Source organism: Hemitrygon akajei, chromosome 5 (assembly GCF_048418815.1).
Source record: "Hemitrygon akajei chromosome 5, sHemAka1.3, whole genome shotgun sequence".
Classification (NCBI taxonomy): Eukaryota; Metazoa; Chordata; class Chondrichthyes; order Myliobatiformes; family Dasyatidae; genus Hemitrygon; species Hemitrygon akajei.
In genome coordinates, this window is record NC_133128.1 from 47,228,503 (window position 1) to 47,244,434 (window position 15,932).

The 15,932-nt window shown below is 40.3% G+C and overlaps 1 protein-coding gene across 1 annotated transcript in view; it reads right to left on the reverse strand.

The window, feature by feature from the left end:
• Positions 1 to 13,885, reverse strand: part of LOC140727738 (T-cell surface antigen CD2-like) — a 28,824-nt gene extending 14,939 nt beyond the window's left edge. The window contains exons 1-3 of the mRNA XM_073045442.1: positions 13,677 to 13,885; positions 12,569 to 12,886; positions 2,945 to 3,190 (exon numbers count right to left, since the gene is read on the reverse strand). Of these exons, the coding sequence (XP_072901543.1) occupies positions 2,945 to 3,190; positions 12,569 to 12,886; positions 13,677 to 13,737 (625 nt within the window). The 5' untranslated portion in view covers positions 13,738 to 13,885. The remainder of the gene's footprint in view (positions 1 to 2,944; positions 3,191 to 12,568; positions 12,887 to 13,676) is intronic.
• Between the last annotated feature and the right edge of the window lie 2,047 nt (positions 13,886 to 15,932).

A 15,932-nucleotide genomic window follows, 5' to 3' on the forward strand; every position in this document is an offset into this window, starting at 1 on the left:
AATAACTGTCGGTATTGTATTGCTGAGCTCTGCGCTTGTTCTGTGCTGTTTTCTTCCTTGTCTCAAGTCTCTTGTAGTGCGTGCTGCAACCAAACAATTTCCGATGCTCGTGGCGATTACTGAACCAAGCTTAGTGGCGAAAGAAGCACCGAAGAAGTATTGTTACAGCCCACAACGCCTGCAGGATGAACAAGAGCAAAACAACAGTGTGGGAGTAGATTGTAAGGATGTCTGAGTTTTTTTCCCTGTCTCAGATACAAAGGGACAGGTTTTTGACTCAGCCGCCTAGGGTAACAGGGAGAGAATACTTTGAGGTCTTGACGCAGAGAATTATAGTTTAACCCGAGATTTGGGAATAAGTGCTGGACTTTATTGGGGCTTTTGTGTGCGGACTCTTAGTCTTTCTCTGTGTGAGACCCTATGGGTCTCAAAGTGGGGGATTATATTGGAGAATAAAGTTGCATTGTTTGCTGTGTGGCCAGAACTATGTGGTCAGCCTTGTGTTTGCTATTTGCTATGTATCCAATTTATTGGCCAGAATGTAATCTGTGTATTGCCTCTGTACTATTGAATGCATCAGTGCCTTAAGAATGTAGCTAACAGTGAAAGTAAGCATGTAGAGATAACGGTGGTAGACGGGATCGTGGAGTGGTGTGATGGTATGAAAACCAGTCAAGGCCGGGAAGGGGGACACGTGTTCCAAGGAGTAGACTAGAACAAGTATAAGCTACTGAACAAAAATACTGGTGGTGAATCGAGAAGTTAATGTGATGGTAATAAGAGGATATGCTAATGTACTGAGATAAGAAAGTACTATAAAGAATACTGTGTACTAGGCTCAGCGGGCAATTAGTGACATGTTCATTAATTGTCTCAGCTTTTGTTTGCAAACAAAGGCTTAAACTTCTTGAAGAAGCTTCTGCGTCTCCTGGTTATTTCAAGAAACCACGACACCATCAGGCTCTTAAATCAAAGGAGATAACTTCACTCACCCCATCATTGAAATATTCCCACAACCCACGGCATTTCTTTCAAGGACTTTATTACATATTCTGAATATTTATGGCTGATCTAGTCATTATTATTTCTTTCGTTTTGTATATGCACAGTTTGTTGACACTACCCTGAACTGATTCTATGACTTACAGACTGACTTTCAAGGCTCAAACACAAGAGATTTTGCAGATGTTGGAAACCCAGAGTAAGACATACAAAATGCTGGAGGAACTCAGCGGGTCAGGCTGCATCTATACAGAGGAATGAACAGGCAAAATTTCAGGCCAAGGCCCTGATGCTTTGAACATTGAGTCAATAATTCAACTTCCATTGAAGCAGAAACTAATGCTAGTCTGGCTACTGTACCTAAAAGCTCAGCCTTCTATCACTATCAACGGAGCTGTACTCTGAATATTCAAAGGAGATACCAGAGTATCCTCCATTAGTTGCTCCAGATTGCGGAGGAATCTCCTAAAGAGAGCAGCAGTATTTCCATGGAGCATAAAACAGCTCTCTTCTCTTTACCCTTCATGGTCCACTGATCAGGATGTACCCTGTTTCTGGTCTGCCAGACATCTCACACTGACATAGGCCACACTAAAATGGCCAGTCCAAACCTTAAACTTCCAGGCTCAAAGCTGGCCAAGGCTAACCCACAAGCATCGTAGATAAGTCAGCTGGACCAGATGGACTACAAACCAGGGTCTGAAAGAGGAGGCTGAAGAGGATGTATTAGTAATGATCTTTCAAGAATCACTAGATTCTGGAATGGTTCCAGAGGACTGGAAAATTGCAAATGTCACTTCACTCTTCAAGAAGGGGAGGGGGCAGAAAGAATAGAAATTATAGGCCAGTTAGCCTGACTTCAGTGACTGTGAACAAGTAGGAGTTGATTGTTAAGGATGTGGCTTCTGGGTACTTGGAGACACACGATAAAATAAGCCAAAGTCAGCATAGCTTCCTTAAGGGAAACTTCCTTTTATGTTATATGTCAATGATTCACATGGTGAAAATGATGACTCGGGGCCAAGTTTGCGGGCGATACAAAGATAGGTGGAGAGAATTATAGTGTTGAGGAAGCAGGGAAACTGCAGAAAGAGAGGTTAGGAGGATGGGCAAATAAGTGCCAGGTGGAATACAGTGTCAGGAAGTTTATGGTCATGCACTTTGGGATAAGGATTAAAAGTATAGTCTACTTTCTAAAAGAGGAGAAAATTCAAAAATCCAAGGTACAAAGGGAATTGGGAGTCCTCCTGTAGGATTCTCTAAGGTTAACTTGCAGGTTGAGTCAGTGGTGAGGTAGGCAAATGTAATGTTCACATTAATTTCAAGAGGACTAGAACATAAAGGCAAGATTATAAAGTTGAGTCTTTATAACATACTGCTGGGGCCTCACTGGAGTACTGTGAGCAGTCTTTGAGCCACTTATCTAAGAAAGGATGTACTGGCATTGGAGTGAGTTCAGAGGAGTTTCACAAAAATAATTCCCAGAATGACAATGTTATCGTACGAGGAGTGTTTGATCGCTCTGAGCCTTTACTCGCTGCAATTTAGAAGAATGAGAGGGGGTATCATTGAAACCTACCAAATGTTAAAAGGCCTTGATAGAACGGATGTGGAGAGATGTTTCCTATAGTCTGGGAGTCTAGGACCAGATGGCACAGGTTCAGAATAGGAGGAGGAATTTCCTTAGCCACAGGGTGGTGAATCTGTGGAATTTGTTGCTACAATTGGCTTTGGAGGCTAAGTCATTGGGTGTATTTAAGGCAGAGGTTAAGAGCTCTTAATTAGTCAGGACATGAAAGGTTACGGGGAAAAGGCAGGAGAATGGGATTAAGAGGGAAATGGATCAGCATGATGAAATGGCATAACATTCTCAATAGGCTGAATGACCTAATTCTGCTCCTGTGTCTTATGCTCTTAGTATATCAGCAAACACATCACTTACCTGCACAATGATTCAATTTTACAGTCGCAGCTTCACTAATTTTATTTTTAGCTGTGCAGATATAGGTCTTGTTTCCTGTCTTTTTAAAGGAAAATGTCTTCTTTAAATGATGGCTTTGAGTTTTTTCAGTCAGTGAGTCACCTTGTAATATTATATTGATGTTTGTTCCGTTCTCCACACTGCAGGTTATATTGATTTCTTCTGGAGAACTACAGTCAATGTTCAAGACAGGTTTTGAGACTTTCACTGAAAAAAAAGAATTACATTTTATGAATGCTTTTGACAATGGGAACAGCATTCATTTTCATTTGAAATTTATGCATATGATGACACATATGTACTTTGATAATACATTCACTTTGAACACTATTTTTCTTTCCATTTATTTTCAACAGTAGATGATGAGAATATTCAGAAGACCATTTGACATCATTGGAAGCTGAAACACACCAACGTTTCTCGTTAATGCCCTTTCATCAGAGCAAATCTGAGTTTGAGAGCAGAACCTCACTGTCCTGTAGAGAGTTCAAAGGATTCAAGGCCTTTTAAGGGAGAAAACAAACTGCCTGGTTTATTTGAAATGAGTGACTTTATAATTTTAAACAGTAGCTCTTGTTCTGAATTCTCCCAAAAGAGGAAATTTCTTCTCTATATCCACCCTGTCAAAATTCCTCAGGAGTGCATATCTTGCATTAAAGTCCCTTTTACAGTTCTAAACTCCTACAGAGGCAGGAAATTATTGGAGAAATTCTGAGAGAGAGGATAAAGATCACTTAGAAAGGTGGGGACTGATCAGAAATGGCCAACACAGCTTTATCAAGAACAGACCTTATCCGATTAAATATTCTGGGGAGGGAACAAAGTTTATTGGTGAGGATAGTGCAGTGGTTACATTCACGTGGACTTCAGAAATGCCTTTGACAAAGAACGAATGGTCCAAAAGATTAGGGTCTATAGTATTTAAGACAAGTTGGAAAATTGGATCCAAAGTTGGCTGGGCAGTAGGAGACAGAAGCTGATATCAGAGGTTTTTTTTTAAGAATTGCCTGTGACCTGTGGTGCTCCCCAGGAATCATCCCTTGTTGTCTCTACATTTGGACGTGGATGGAGGAGGCATGAGCAGTCAATTTGCTGATGGTATGAAGACTGGCTTAGTTGCTGACAGTGTGAAGGGAAGGTAATATGCTAATATTGATTATGTTATCGTCATGGCAGGTAGAATTTAATCCTGATAAATACAAGACATGAAGCCAGAAAGTATGTCATGAATGGTAAGGCCCCAGGGAGTACTGAGTAATAGTAATTGTACAAATCCAACATATCCTTGAAAATGGCAGCACAGGTGGACATCATGGCTTAGAAGGCATACGGAATACTGGCCTTCATTATTTGGGACTTTAAATACAAAAGCTGGAAGATTATGTTCCAACTTCATTAAACATTGGTCAAACCTCAGCTGGAATGCTGTTCTACAGGAAGGATATTGGCAAGAGATTCATCCGGATATCCGCTGTAGTGGAACATTTCAATTAGAAGATGAGAATAGAGAGGTGAGGATAATACTCTCCTTTGAGCACAGATTGAGAGGGGTCATGGCTGAAGTACATAAAATAGTGAGAGATATAGATAGATCATGTTTTCCCTTATCAGAGGTGAATAAAACCAGAGGACATAGATAATAAGTAAGGGATAAGTGATTTCAAAGAAATGTGAAGGGAATCTTTATCACCAAAACAGTAGCCTGCACTTGGAATGCACCATTTGAGAAAGAGGCAGAGGCTGACAAAATGTCAGTGTCTAGATAAGCACTTAAACATAGAAAGTTGGAGACCTAGTGCTGAAAGGTAGGATTAATACAGATGGCTGGTTACTGGTTGGTGTGAACACGATGGCAAATAGTCTATTTTCATTGCATACAGCTCTATAAGGAGATGCACGTGCACTATTAAACTCGCCAAGCGTCTCCAGCTCTAGCATCTGCAGTCTCTTCGGTTTCAATTCTAGGAGCAAGGTATTGTACTGCTTGCTGTTGTGCTAGTCTTGGTGAGACCACATCTTGCCTGCTTACCCAAGAAAGCCTGTGTTTGCCATGGAGAGAAAGAAAGCAGCAAGGATTCACCAGGAGTCATTTCATGCCTGCTGTATTTGACATGAGATGAGATTGAACAGATTGGAACTGTAATCTCCAAAGTTTAACTGAAAGAATGAAGATCTAATTGAAACATAGTAGATTCTGAGAGGGTTTAACATGTTTCCCTACCTGAGACATCTAGGACCAGGAGACATAGATTCAGAGTAGGGGATAAGGTGTTTAAAACTTAGATAGGGAGACATCTCTTCACTAAGATAGTTGTGGGACTTCAATCATTGTGTTATCATGGACTCCTGGATAACAAGGCAATCAGGTTATGTGGGGATAGTACTGAGACAGGAGTTCAGCCATGATCTTAATGAATGGCACAGGAGTTTCAAAAGGTTTTGATGACCTGCTGCTGTTCTTGTCTGCTAATGAAAACTCAAATAAAAAATGAAAATAAAAGTGATTTTTTAAAAAACTTCCTCTTTTATTATTTACTCTGCTGGTATAACAATTCTTTCCCCTCCTTGTATTTCTCTATCTATACCTGATAACAAATAAAATATATACTTTCAGCTCAATCCTCAAGCTGAATTTTATAATCATTTAATGTATATGGTTATATATCTGTGTGGTTATGTGGCATCCGATGAACAGCTATCTGGCAGTCCAGGTACACCACATTCCCTCAAGCTTCCCTCAATGCATATTTTCCATAATTTGGGGTGTAGAATATGCTTTAGTTAAATTCACAAAAGCAAAAACAGAACTAACAGACTCATAAGACTCACTTACTAATTAGTGTAAGTATGCAAGAATTAACAAAACAAGTCTGTTAAACATAGTAATCATTGTGTTGATTCCATTGTTTTTACCACAATGGAAAGAGTTATTGAATCTTGCACTCAAGTCTTTGTCAAACACCTTACACCAGATGTTTTTTAAAAATGCTTGTTATTCAGGGTGATGAAAACATGTCTAAGTTTCATTGTACTTCATAATCAGCAGCTTTGCACAGTTCAAAATGGAGTTACAGATATGGTGTAATATAGCAAAGATGAACTTCATTCACCCCATTGTGTCGAACTTGGGGAAGTAGAAATTCAGGTCAGAGATCAGAGGAAGAGTTTTTTAAGCAGAATCCTCTGAAAATGCACAGATACTGATGGAAGGAAAAATAATGTTATAATTTAAGAAAATGTTAAGTAGGTGGTGTAAAGGAAAAGTGAGAGAAAGAAACTGCTGCTCATTTGAAGGATAAGTTTCAGTATAGGATTGGTTGTATTGAATGTTATGTTTTCAATGGCATGTAACTCTAAATATTGTCCCTTTCTTCTACAGAATATTATTAATTGTTTAGTATGTAGATTAGTTTTATGAGTTAGCTTATTTTGCAACTAATGCTTATCACTAGAAGTTTATACCTGCAATAGTAATCTGTATAATAAGTCTTTCCAGAAACTTTTAATTGAATGAGCTGGCAATGGAAAAGATTTAGCTCATTTATTTACATCCTACTAAGCTGATTTGGATAACTAACCCAACTGCAATTAAAATAAAATAGATTAACAAATTAATATATCTTCCAATATCCGACTGGTAATGCATATGATTCAACATAAAATTAAGCTGCTAAAATGTAATGCCATCTGAAAAGCTCCACAATAAAAGGTGTCACAAAATGAAAACTTTACAAAATGGAAAGACACCATCAGATGCAGTTAGAATGAAGTTAAAGGAATCATACACTTTACACCATATCAAAATCACCACTAATACAATTCCAAATCTTTTAATTCTTAAATATGTTAAAGAGAGATAGCTTTTAGCATTTATCATAACAGTTAGAAGGCAAGGGAACAAGGATTCAATAAAGGGAAATCATGTTTAACCAGTTTGATAGAATATTTTTTTTATGAGCTAACAGACAGAACTGATGAGAGCAATGTGGTGTACCTGGACTGCCAGATAGCTGTTCATCGGATGCCACATAACCACACAGTTAAGGTGCATGGCATAAATAGAACATTGACACAAAGATGTTGAAACAATAAAAAAGTGTTATGGTGAATGATTGTCCACCAGTTTTGAGAAGGGTGAATAGTGGAATTCACCAAGGTCAATGTTTGCTTTGGCCACTTTTAATGATCTACACTTGTTGTGCTAGTCACAATTTCTACATTTCTGGGTGACTCAAACTTGACCAGTATTGTGAATTGTGAGGAGGATAGTGATAAATCACAGCAGGATATAAGCAGGCTGACAGAATGAGCAGACATGTTGTTTAATGCTGAGATACGTGAGAAGGTACATTCTTTTAGGAAAAATTAGTAGAGGCAACACATACAAAATCCTAGATGAACTCAGCAGATCAGACAGCCTCTATGGAAATCAATAAACAATTAACACTTTGGGCCGAGACCCTTCTTCAGGGCCGGAAAGGAAGGGTGAAGATGCCAGAATAAAAATATGGGGGGAGGGGAAGAAAGACTAGCTAAAAGATGATAGGTGAAGCCAAGTAGGTAGGAAAGGTAAAGAGCTGGAGAAGAAGGAAGGAGAATGGACCATGGGAGAAAGGGAAGAAGGAGGGCCCTGAGAGGGAGGTGATAGGCAGGAGAGAACAGGTAAGAGGCCAGAGTGGGAAATAAGGGAAGGGGAGGAAAGGAAGTAATCAATGTTCATGCTATCAGGTAGCAGGCTACCCAGACAGAATATGTGTTGTTGCTCCTCTATCCTGAGAATGGCCTCATTGGGATAGAAGAGGAGACCATAGTCCAATTATGTTGGGATGGGGATAGGAGACAGGGTATAGGATTTTAAATGGGGATATGAATTTAAATGGTTGGTCATTGGAAAATACTGCTCTTGGCAGATGGAGCAGATGTGCGCAGTGAAAGCAGTCCCCCAATATACATTAGGTTTCACCAACGCACAAGAGTCTATGTCAGTAGCACCAGATACAGCGGACAACCCCAAAAAGATTTGCAGATGAAGTGTTGCCTCACCTGAAAGGGCTGTTTGAGGCTGAGTGGAGGTAATGGAGGAGGTTACCGGGCAGGTGTAACACTTCAGCCACTTGCAGGGGTATGTGCCACGAGGGAGATTAGTGGAGAGGGACAAGTAGACAAGGGAATCACACAGGGAGCAATCCAAATGGAAAGCATATAGTGGATGGGAAGTAAAGATGTTTTGATGGTAGGATCCCATTGAAGATGGCAGCAGTTGCGGAGAATGATGTGTTCAATACGAAGGCTCATTGGGGTGGTAGGTGAGGACGAGAGGAATTGAGGAATTCTACCCCTGTTGAGGCAGCGGGAAGATGGGGAGAGACTTTTTTTTTTACCAACTTCCACCTGGCCCTTAAATTCACTTGGTCTATTTCCAAGACCACCCTCCACTTGTTCAATCCCTCTGTCTCCATCTTTGGAAACAATCTGTCTAGTGACATCTTATATAAACCTACTGATTCCCATGGCTATCTTGTCTACACCTCTTCTTACCCTGTCTCCTGTAAAAATACTATTGACTTTACTTGAGTCCTTCGTCTCCTCTGCATCTGATCCCAGGTTGAGACTCTCCTTTCCAGGGCACCAGAGATGTCCTTTTCCTTCAAAGAAATGGGATCCCTTCCTCTGCCATTGATGCTGCCCTCACCCGCATTGCCTCCATTTCCCAGACATCCGTGCTCACTGCCTGCAAGATGGCTTTTTAGAATAGCTTGTGGTTGAGCCCAATAGAGAAAAGGCAATTCTGGAACCCAGTATAACCTAGATATAATTGTTTCATGCATTTCAGACTTCATTTTAGCATTTTGTAATTTTGTTTCCATCACAACATCTTTGCAGTTGTGCTAGGCTCACCCACACAATTGACATCAGGAGTCTGTACTGTATGCACCTGTGAACCACTTATGACCTAGATGCGCCATTTGAGACTGGGTCATGGAAAATTACTCTAAAATTACTCATCATCGCTGCCAAATCTGCACTATGAAATCAAATGCCATTATTTGCCCAAGAGAAGCTGGTACCAGTTCACAGAATAAATGAAAGAGGACAGAAGAACTCCATCAAGATGAATTTAGATTTAATAGAGCCAAAAATATGAATCCTATGGAAATATTACAAATATATGTTTTCTTGGCTGTTCTTCATTTTTTTTGTAGGTTAGCTGAGACAATTGATTAAGGCAATGTTACAAACATGTTTACTTAAAAATTGTACTGTTCAGACACAAAATTTACCGAAACAAAATATTTGGTACAATACACTAGTTTATTCCAGTAAGAAATAGAACGATATTCCCTAATGAATTAATACCGATGGGGTACTGTTATCAGTTATAGATGAGTATTGATCTGGGAGATAATGCTTCAGCTTTCATTGTAAATGATGGGTCAGAGCAGCTTGGTATTGGCTCTTGCTGTTGTTGACGGTGCAGCTCAAACACCATCTATAAATTTGCCCATGACATCACTATCATTCGCAGAAACTCCAATTATAACAAGGAGTCATACAGTGGTGAGATAGACCAGCCGGTTGAGTGGTGTTGCAACAACAATCTTGCAGTCAATGTCAGCAAGACCAGGCCATTTACTGTGGACTTCAGGAAGGATCAGTCAGGAGAATACACAGCAGTGCTGGAAAGAGTGAGCAGCTTCAATTGCTGGGCCTGACACATTGATGGAATCAAGAAGGAGGCATGCTAGTGGCAATATTTTATTAAGAGTTCGATGAAATTTGATACGTCATCGAAGACTAGCAAATTTCTACAGATGTACGATGGATAGCATCCTGAGTGGTTGCATCACTGCCTGTATGGGAAGTTCCAATGCACAGAATCACAAAATGCTGCAGAGGGTGTAGACTTAGTGAACTCCATCAGGGGCACATTCTACCCACCATTGAAGACATCTTCAAGGGTGATGCCTCAAGAAGGAGCTTCCATCATTAAGAATCCTCACCATTCAGAACATGCCCTCTTCTCATTACTACCATCACGGAGGAGGTATAGGAACCTGAAGACCCACAGCTTCCTCCCCTCTGCAATCAGATTTCTGAATGGTCCATAAACACAATCTCACTATTCCTCTTTTACACTACATCAATGTTTCCTCTTATTTATTATTTTTTTTTTACAGCTGCACAGACCAACCATTGCTCTGAGAAGGAAACTTTTACATGGCCTGAAGACTGTGTGGCATATTACATGAAAGAAAATTTCAGCTACACAGCAACAAAGGCTATGTGAACAGGAGCATTTTAGCTACTGTGTGGCCAAGCATGCATGCACTTTGGAAGGAACAGTGGCCTATATATTAATTTGTAACTTATTAGTGTTATGCCGTTGGCCCCCTCCTTTGTGAAAATCGCAAGAACTCTAGTTAAGGGGGGTCAACTGACCCAAGCTACTGTGGCCAAGCATGCATGCACTTTGGAAGGAACAGTGGCCTATATATTAATTTGTAACTTATTAGTCTTGCACCGTACTGCTGCAAAAGAACAAATACTTGACATACTGCATGTCAGTGATAATAAATTGGGCTCTGATTCTGATTTTGATTCTGATTAACACTGCCTAAATTGCTAGCTATTCACTGGGTATGATTCATCACTAAATTTTTGTTCTTGTTTGCCTCGAAACCTGTTAATGTCAGCAGATTTTGGGTCTGATATCCTATAACTTGCAGCATAGGATACAATGAATAGTGCACTAGTGTGCACTTTAGTTTTTAAGGTACACTAAAATGGGTAGTGTGGTAGTGTAATGGTTAGCATTATACTGTCACAGCATCAGTGGCCTGGGTTCAGTTCTGCCACTACCCGTACAGAGTTTGTACATTCTCGCTGTGTCTGTATGGATTTCTTCCGGCTGCTCCAGTTTCCTCCCACATTCCAAAGACAAGGTTAGAGGGTTAATTGGTCAGATTGTAACTGGGCGGCATGGATTCAGGATTGGAAGGGCCTGTTACTGTACTGTCTCTCTAAGTAAATAGCAGTGTTAATTAATTTAAAACCACTTGTTACAAATGCTCAAGCATTCATACAGCATCACACAAATATATAAGCACCAGACAATAACTGATCTATGCCAGGACACTGAGAATTCCAACCAATCATAATGCAAACAATAACAATGCTGAAAATACTCAACAGGTCGGGCAACATCTGTGGCAGGAAAACCAGAATTAACATTTCTGGTTGAAGATCCTTCATTCGAACATGAGTTTTTGACCTTTATTGTTAATCTTATTCACTGAGGGGCAATGAATATAAATAAATCCACTCACTGTGGTATTATGAAAGATAAATCATGCTTTATAAACTTGTCTGAATTCTCTAATCATGAGTCAGTGAGAACCGATCAAGGGAAACCTGTAGATATATTTAGATTCCGAGGAAGGCATTTGATAAGGTGCCACATAAGAGGTTGGTGCATAAATTAAGGTTCTAAGATATTGGAGGATGTGTGTGAGTATGGATTCAAAGTTTGTCATCACATAGAATACAACAAATTGGAATAAATGGATCATTTTCAGGAAGGGCAATACCAGTGGGGCTTTGTTATAGCTGTACAAGTAATGAGTGACACCATGGTTGAACAACTGTGCACAGTTCAATCACCTTACTTGAAAAAGGATATAGTAACATTGGAACCAGTCCAAATGAGATTCACCAGGTTAACTCCCCCATCAAGAGATTAGATAGATTGGGTCGGTATTCCTTGGAATTTAGAAAAATGACGGATGATCTTAATTCATACACATAAGAAGCTCCTGTATAGGTACATGGAGCTTGGAAAAATAGAGGGCTATGGGTAACCCAAGGTAATTTCTGAAGTAAGTACATGTTCAGCACAACATTATGGGCTGAAGGGCCTGTATTGTGTTGTAGGTTTTCTATGCTTCTGAGATCCTCAGTGGGTTTGACAAGGCAGATGCTGAGATGTTTCCACCAGTAGGAAAGGTATGAACAAGGGCATGGAGCTACAGAGTAAAGGGTCAATCATTTAAAACTAAACTGCTATTCCCTTAGTCCTATGTTATTGTGTGTTTGTGATCTACATTTTCCAGCATTTTCTGTTTTTGTTTCAGATTACCAGTATCCATAGTGTTGGTTTTTAACCAATAAAATTAACCTGCAGTGGTACTCCTGTGAATTTTGGATGATTTTAGAGCAGGGCCAATATCAAATGTTTATAGCAGTGCAGCAACAGACTTTTGCAATGCTAGATCAGTATTACATTAACACCAAAATCTGCATCGGTGTCATAGCCAGAGTGTTGTACAGATTTAAGCAAATCAGTTCGTCTACTAATTTGGCTTAGATAGACCCAGGTCATTATACACTCCCTTCAAGTCTTGAGACACCAAACATGTCCCCCTTAGGTATGAGCATAGAGTCGTTAATGAAAAAAATAGCTTAATATGCTAATGTTACAAATCATGTAGTTACAACATAGTGTTACAACTATGCTACAAATAATGCTTTGGGACTCCAAGAAACTCTGATCATGTCTTAAAAGAAATTGTAAGACTATAAACTTACCAAGCAAAAACAATTTCAATGTGTGCTCATACTGTTTGACTCCCGACTGATCAAACATTTCGTATCTGTATGTTGCTTCATCACTTTCTGTTGTGGTGTTAAGTTTCAGGGTGCCGTTTGGGAAGACTTCTACCTTTCCCTGAAAACTTGTATACACCTTGGGGTCGCCTTTGTACCGTGCAACATTTATGTTTCCTTTCTCCCATCGGATCTCAGTTGCTTTGAGGGAAGTTAGATCTCGAGATTTTAAAAATGCTGATTTCCCAAGTTCACTGTAAACAGTCTCCACATTTTCGTTACTTGCTGTAGGAAATCCTCCTGCGGGTTTTGTTTTTAAAAAAAAAAAGAGTAAATGTTTTGAGTGTATTTGATAAACCAGATCTCTGAAATATACATAAGTAAGTTTTTGATGAACTGTTATATAAAGAGCAGTTCCACTCTGCGGGATGAATTGCCGATCCGCTGTGATAATGTGGCTAATATTCAAGCCTGGCACAACCTATCACACTGCTTCTAAATTTTCGGCATTATTTGAGAAAGGTTTACTTTACTTCCCTCAGAGAATGTATCATAATTCATAACGAAAAATATAATGACATTTTTTTCAAACTAGAAATGAGAGGTCTGCAAGACCAAAGAGTATTATAAATAGACATTTTCTAATTATTCACGCTGACAAGCACAAATTGCAATCACAAGGAATCGCCTGTTCGGAGTAGTTTTTTGTAGAGCTTATTCATACGCGCAAGTGTTCAAACTCGGTATTTTATGTAAATAGTGTACAGCGTTTGATACCGTAAACGGTTAAATCCTAACTATCAACGATACAACCGATGTGTTTCAGTACATTCAATTACAAGTGTACAGTCAGAAAACCGCGTTGAATTATCCTTCTTTCCCAAGTGTTTTTACAATGATTATCTGGCTAAATTTTTATATTTGGTATTAAACAGTCAACATCGGAACAGCAGCCACCCATAAGGGAAGGAAAGCAAAGGATTGCAACTTTACGGGCTGTACAGATTTCACTCGTTTTATATCATTGTAAAAATTAAATTTACTCCGTACAATTAAAGTACAACAATTAACCGCAATTGTCTACCCTTACCTGACGCAACTAGTAGAAAAAACAGGTTCAGCTGTCTTGAATACTTTTGATACCAAATCATATTGACTGATCTGTGATTACTTATTCAGAATTGAGAGCAAATGTATTAGAGGTTGTAGCAGCCTAACGAAAACATCTCGGTTCTGGGCGAAATAGAAAGAGGAAGGGTTTGAAATGGAGCTGTCACGAAGGGAGTGTTGGCAGGACAAACTCTGAGCAACAAGAGGAAACTGCGATAATGATCGGTGAGGTGAGTGACAGCTTTCAACGGAAGATGAAGAATTTCTCCAGGAGGCAGTCCAGAGTGGGAGGAAAGAGTTACGAAGTACTAAGAGATGGAATTTAAACAGAAATGCTGGAACTGCTCAACAGGTCTGAAATCCTCCATCAGAGCGATTCTGAGGAAGGGTTCCCGCGCTCGAAACGTTTCTGCTTTCCACATATATTGCCTGACCCGCTGGTTGCTCCAGCGAGTTCGTTTTCTTTATTTCAGATTCATAGCATCTACATTTGTTTGATTATTTAAAAGATACTATTTGCTGGGGAGTTGAAGGGAACAGAAGAACTGAACGAGGTTTCCCTCCAGCTTCAGTGGGAATAGGGGTATCTCCAGTCATGGGTCAAAGGCAGACTCTGTGCTCTTGCTCTGCTGAGTGTAGAAAGAGAAGAAACTGAAAAAATTGACTTTGATCACATCATCGACCAATTTGCTTCAGTGAAAGCAAGGAAGGTGCAATTATAATTTCCATGTAGTGGCATATTCTGTTAATTAAAAGATTAACTTGTATTTTTGAGCTGATATTATGGTAAAGTTATCTAAAAAGATGGGTGTCAGATGTTTGGACAGGGGCACAATTTCAGTGCTTGCCGTAGATACAATGCATGATGTAGATACGCCCCTGATCTCCACACACCCACCTTCCCCTAAATCCTTTCACATTAGGCCACGCCGAAACTGAACTGTGAAATGATAAGAAGGAAATGTCAGTATTTTGAGTTTCAAAAAAGCCTCTACCTTGGGGTGGACTGGGTGGGGAAGCGCCACGACCTCGGGTTGTCGGTAGAATATTCCTGCGGGCTGAGTTTTTTGCTGTTGTTTTTTTCTCTCTGTCTACATTTTAGTAATTATAATTATCTGTATTGTTGCACTTCAGGTGGTTTTTTGTGTGTTACTGTTTGGTCTTTTCTCGTTTACATTTGACTGCGAATGATCCCCTATCCGGAAGGGAAGGGGCTCTGAAGCGTGATGTACTTTCCCTGGCTCAAGTGGTCCACCACCAAGAGCGGAAGCTATCAAGGGATGATCTAACCTTGAGATTGGGTCTCCCCTCTGTCGCGCCATCTCCAGATTTTAAAAAATTACTCGCGGAGCCGGAGTCTATAAATGACCGAAGGCCCGGTTCCTTGTCTCCCCCGACCAATAAAGAGGGCACATGTACCCCAGAGGTCGTAGAATTAGGAGATAACTTCGGGACCGTCACAGACTCTCCCTTTGCTGGACGGTTCTTGGACTTGCCCGCCCTATCTGAACAAGTATGTTCATAGTGTCCCCCGTCTCTCCCCCTCCACCCTGGCCCCCGTCCAGTTAAGCAGGGTGAAGAACGGATAGGAAGAACGGACTTTAGATTCGCTCCAGAACAGCAAGGTGCCACAGTTGGTGGACATGAAGGAACGTTCCATGAGCTGGCCGCGTCGGTCAAAACCCTCTGGAGATCCACGGAGCCGGGCAATCAACAACATCCACGACTGGGCCAGAAGGTGTCGAAAGGTCGCCTAACCTGCCCAATCCCCGAGGGCTTCGATGGGGATCCCAAGTCTTGCCGTGGGTTCCTAACACAGTACTCTCTGCTCTTCGAGTTGCTACCTTTCAAAGTTTCCCACTGAGGCTGGCAGATTTGTCCCTGTGTCGAAGAGCGTGACCCACTCCATCAAGTTCCCGACACAGTCATTCAGTTTTTGAAGATGCTGTAGACTGGGTTACAACTGTGCCATATTCTTTCCGCTTCTTGATAACCGACTTGGCTTACTCCAAGTAATATTCAATGACTTGGAAATTTTCTTGTATCCATCTCCTGACTGGTGTATCTCAATAACCTTTTCTGGATTACTTGGGACTGTTTTTTTTTCTTCATGGCGTAGCTTTTGCCAAGATGTTGACTCATCAGCAGTTGAACCTTCCAGTTATGGGTGTATTTTTACTACAATCAATTGAAACACTTTGATCTCCATTTAACTAATTATATGACTTCTAAAACC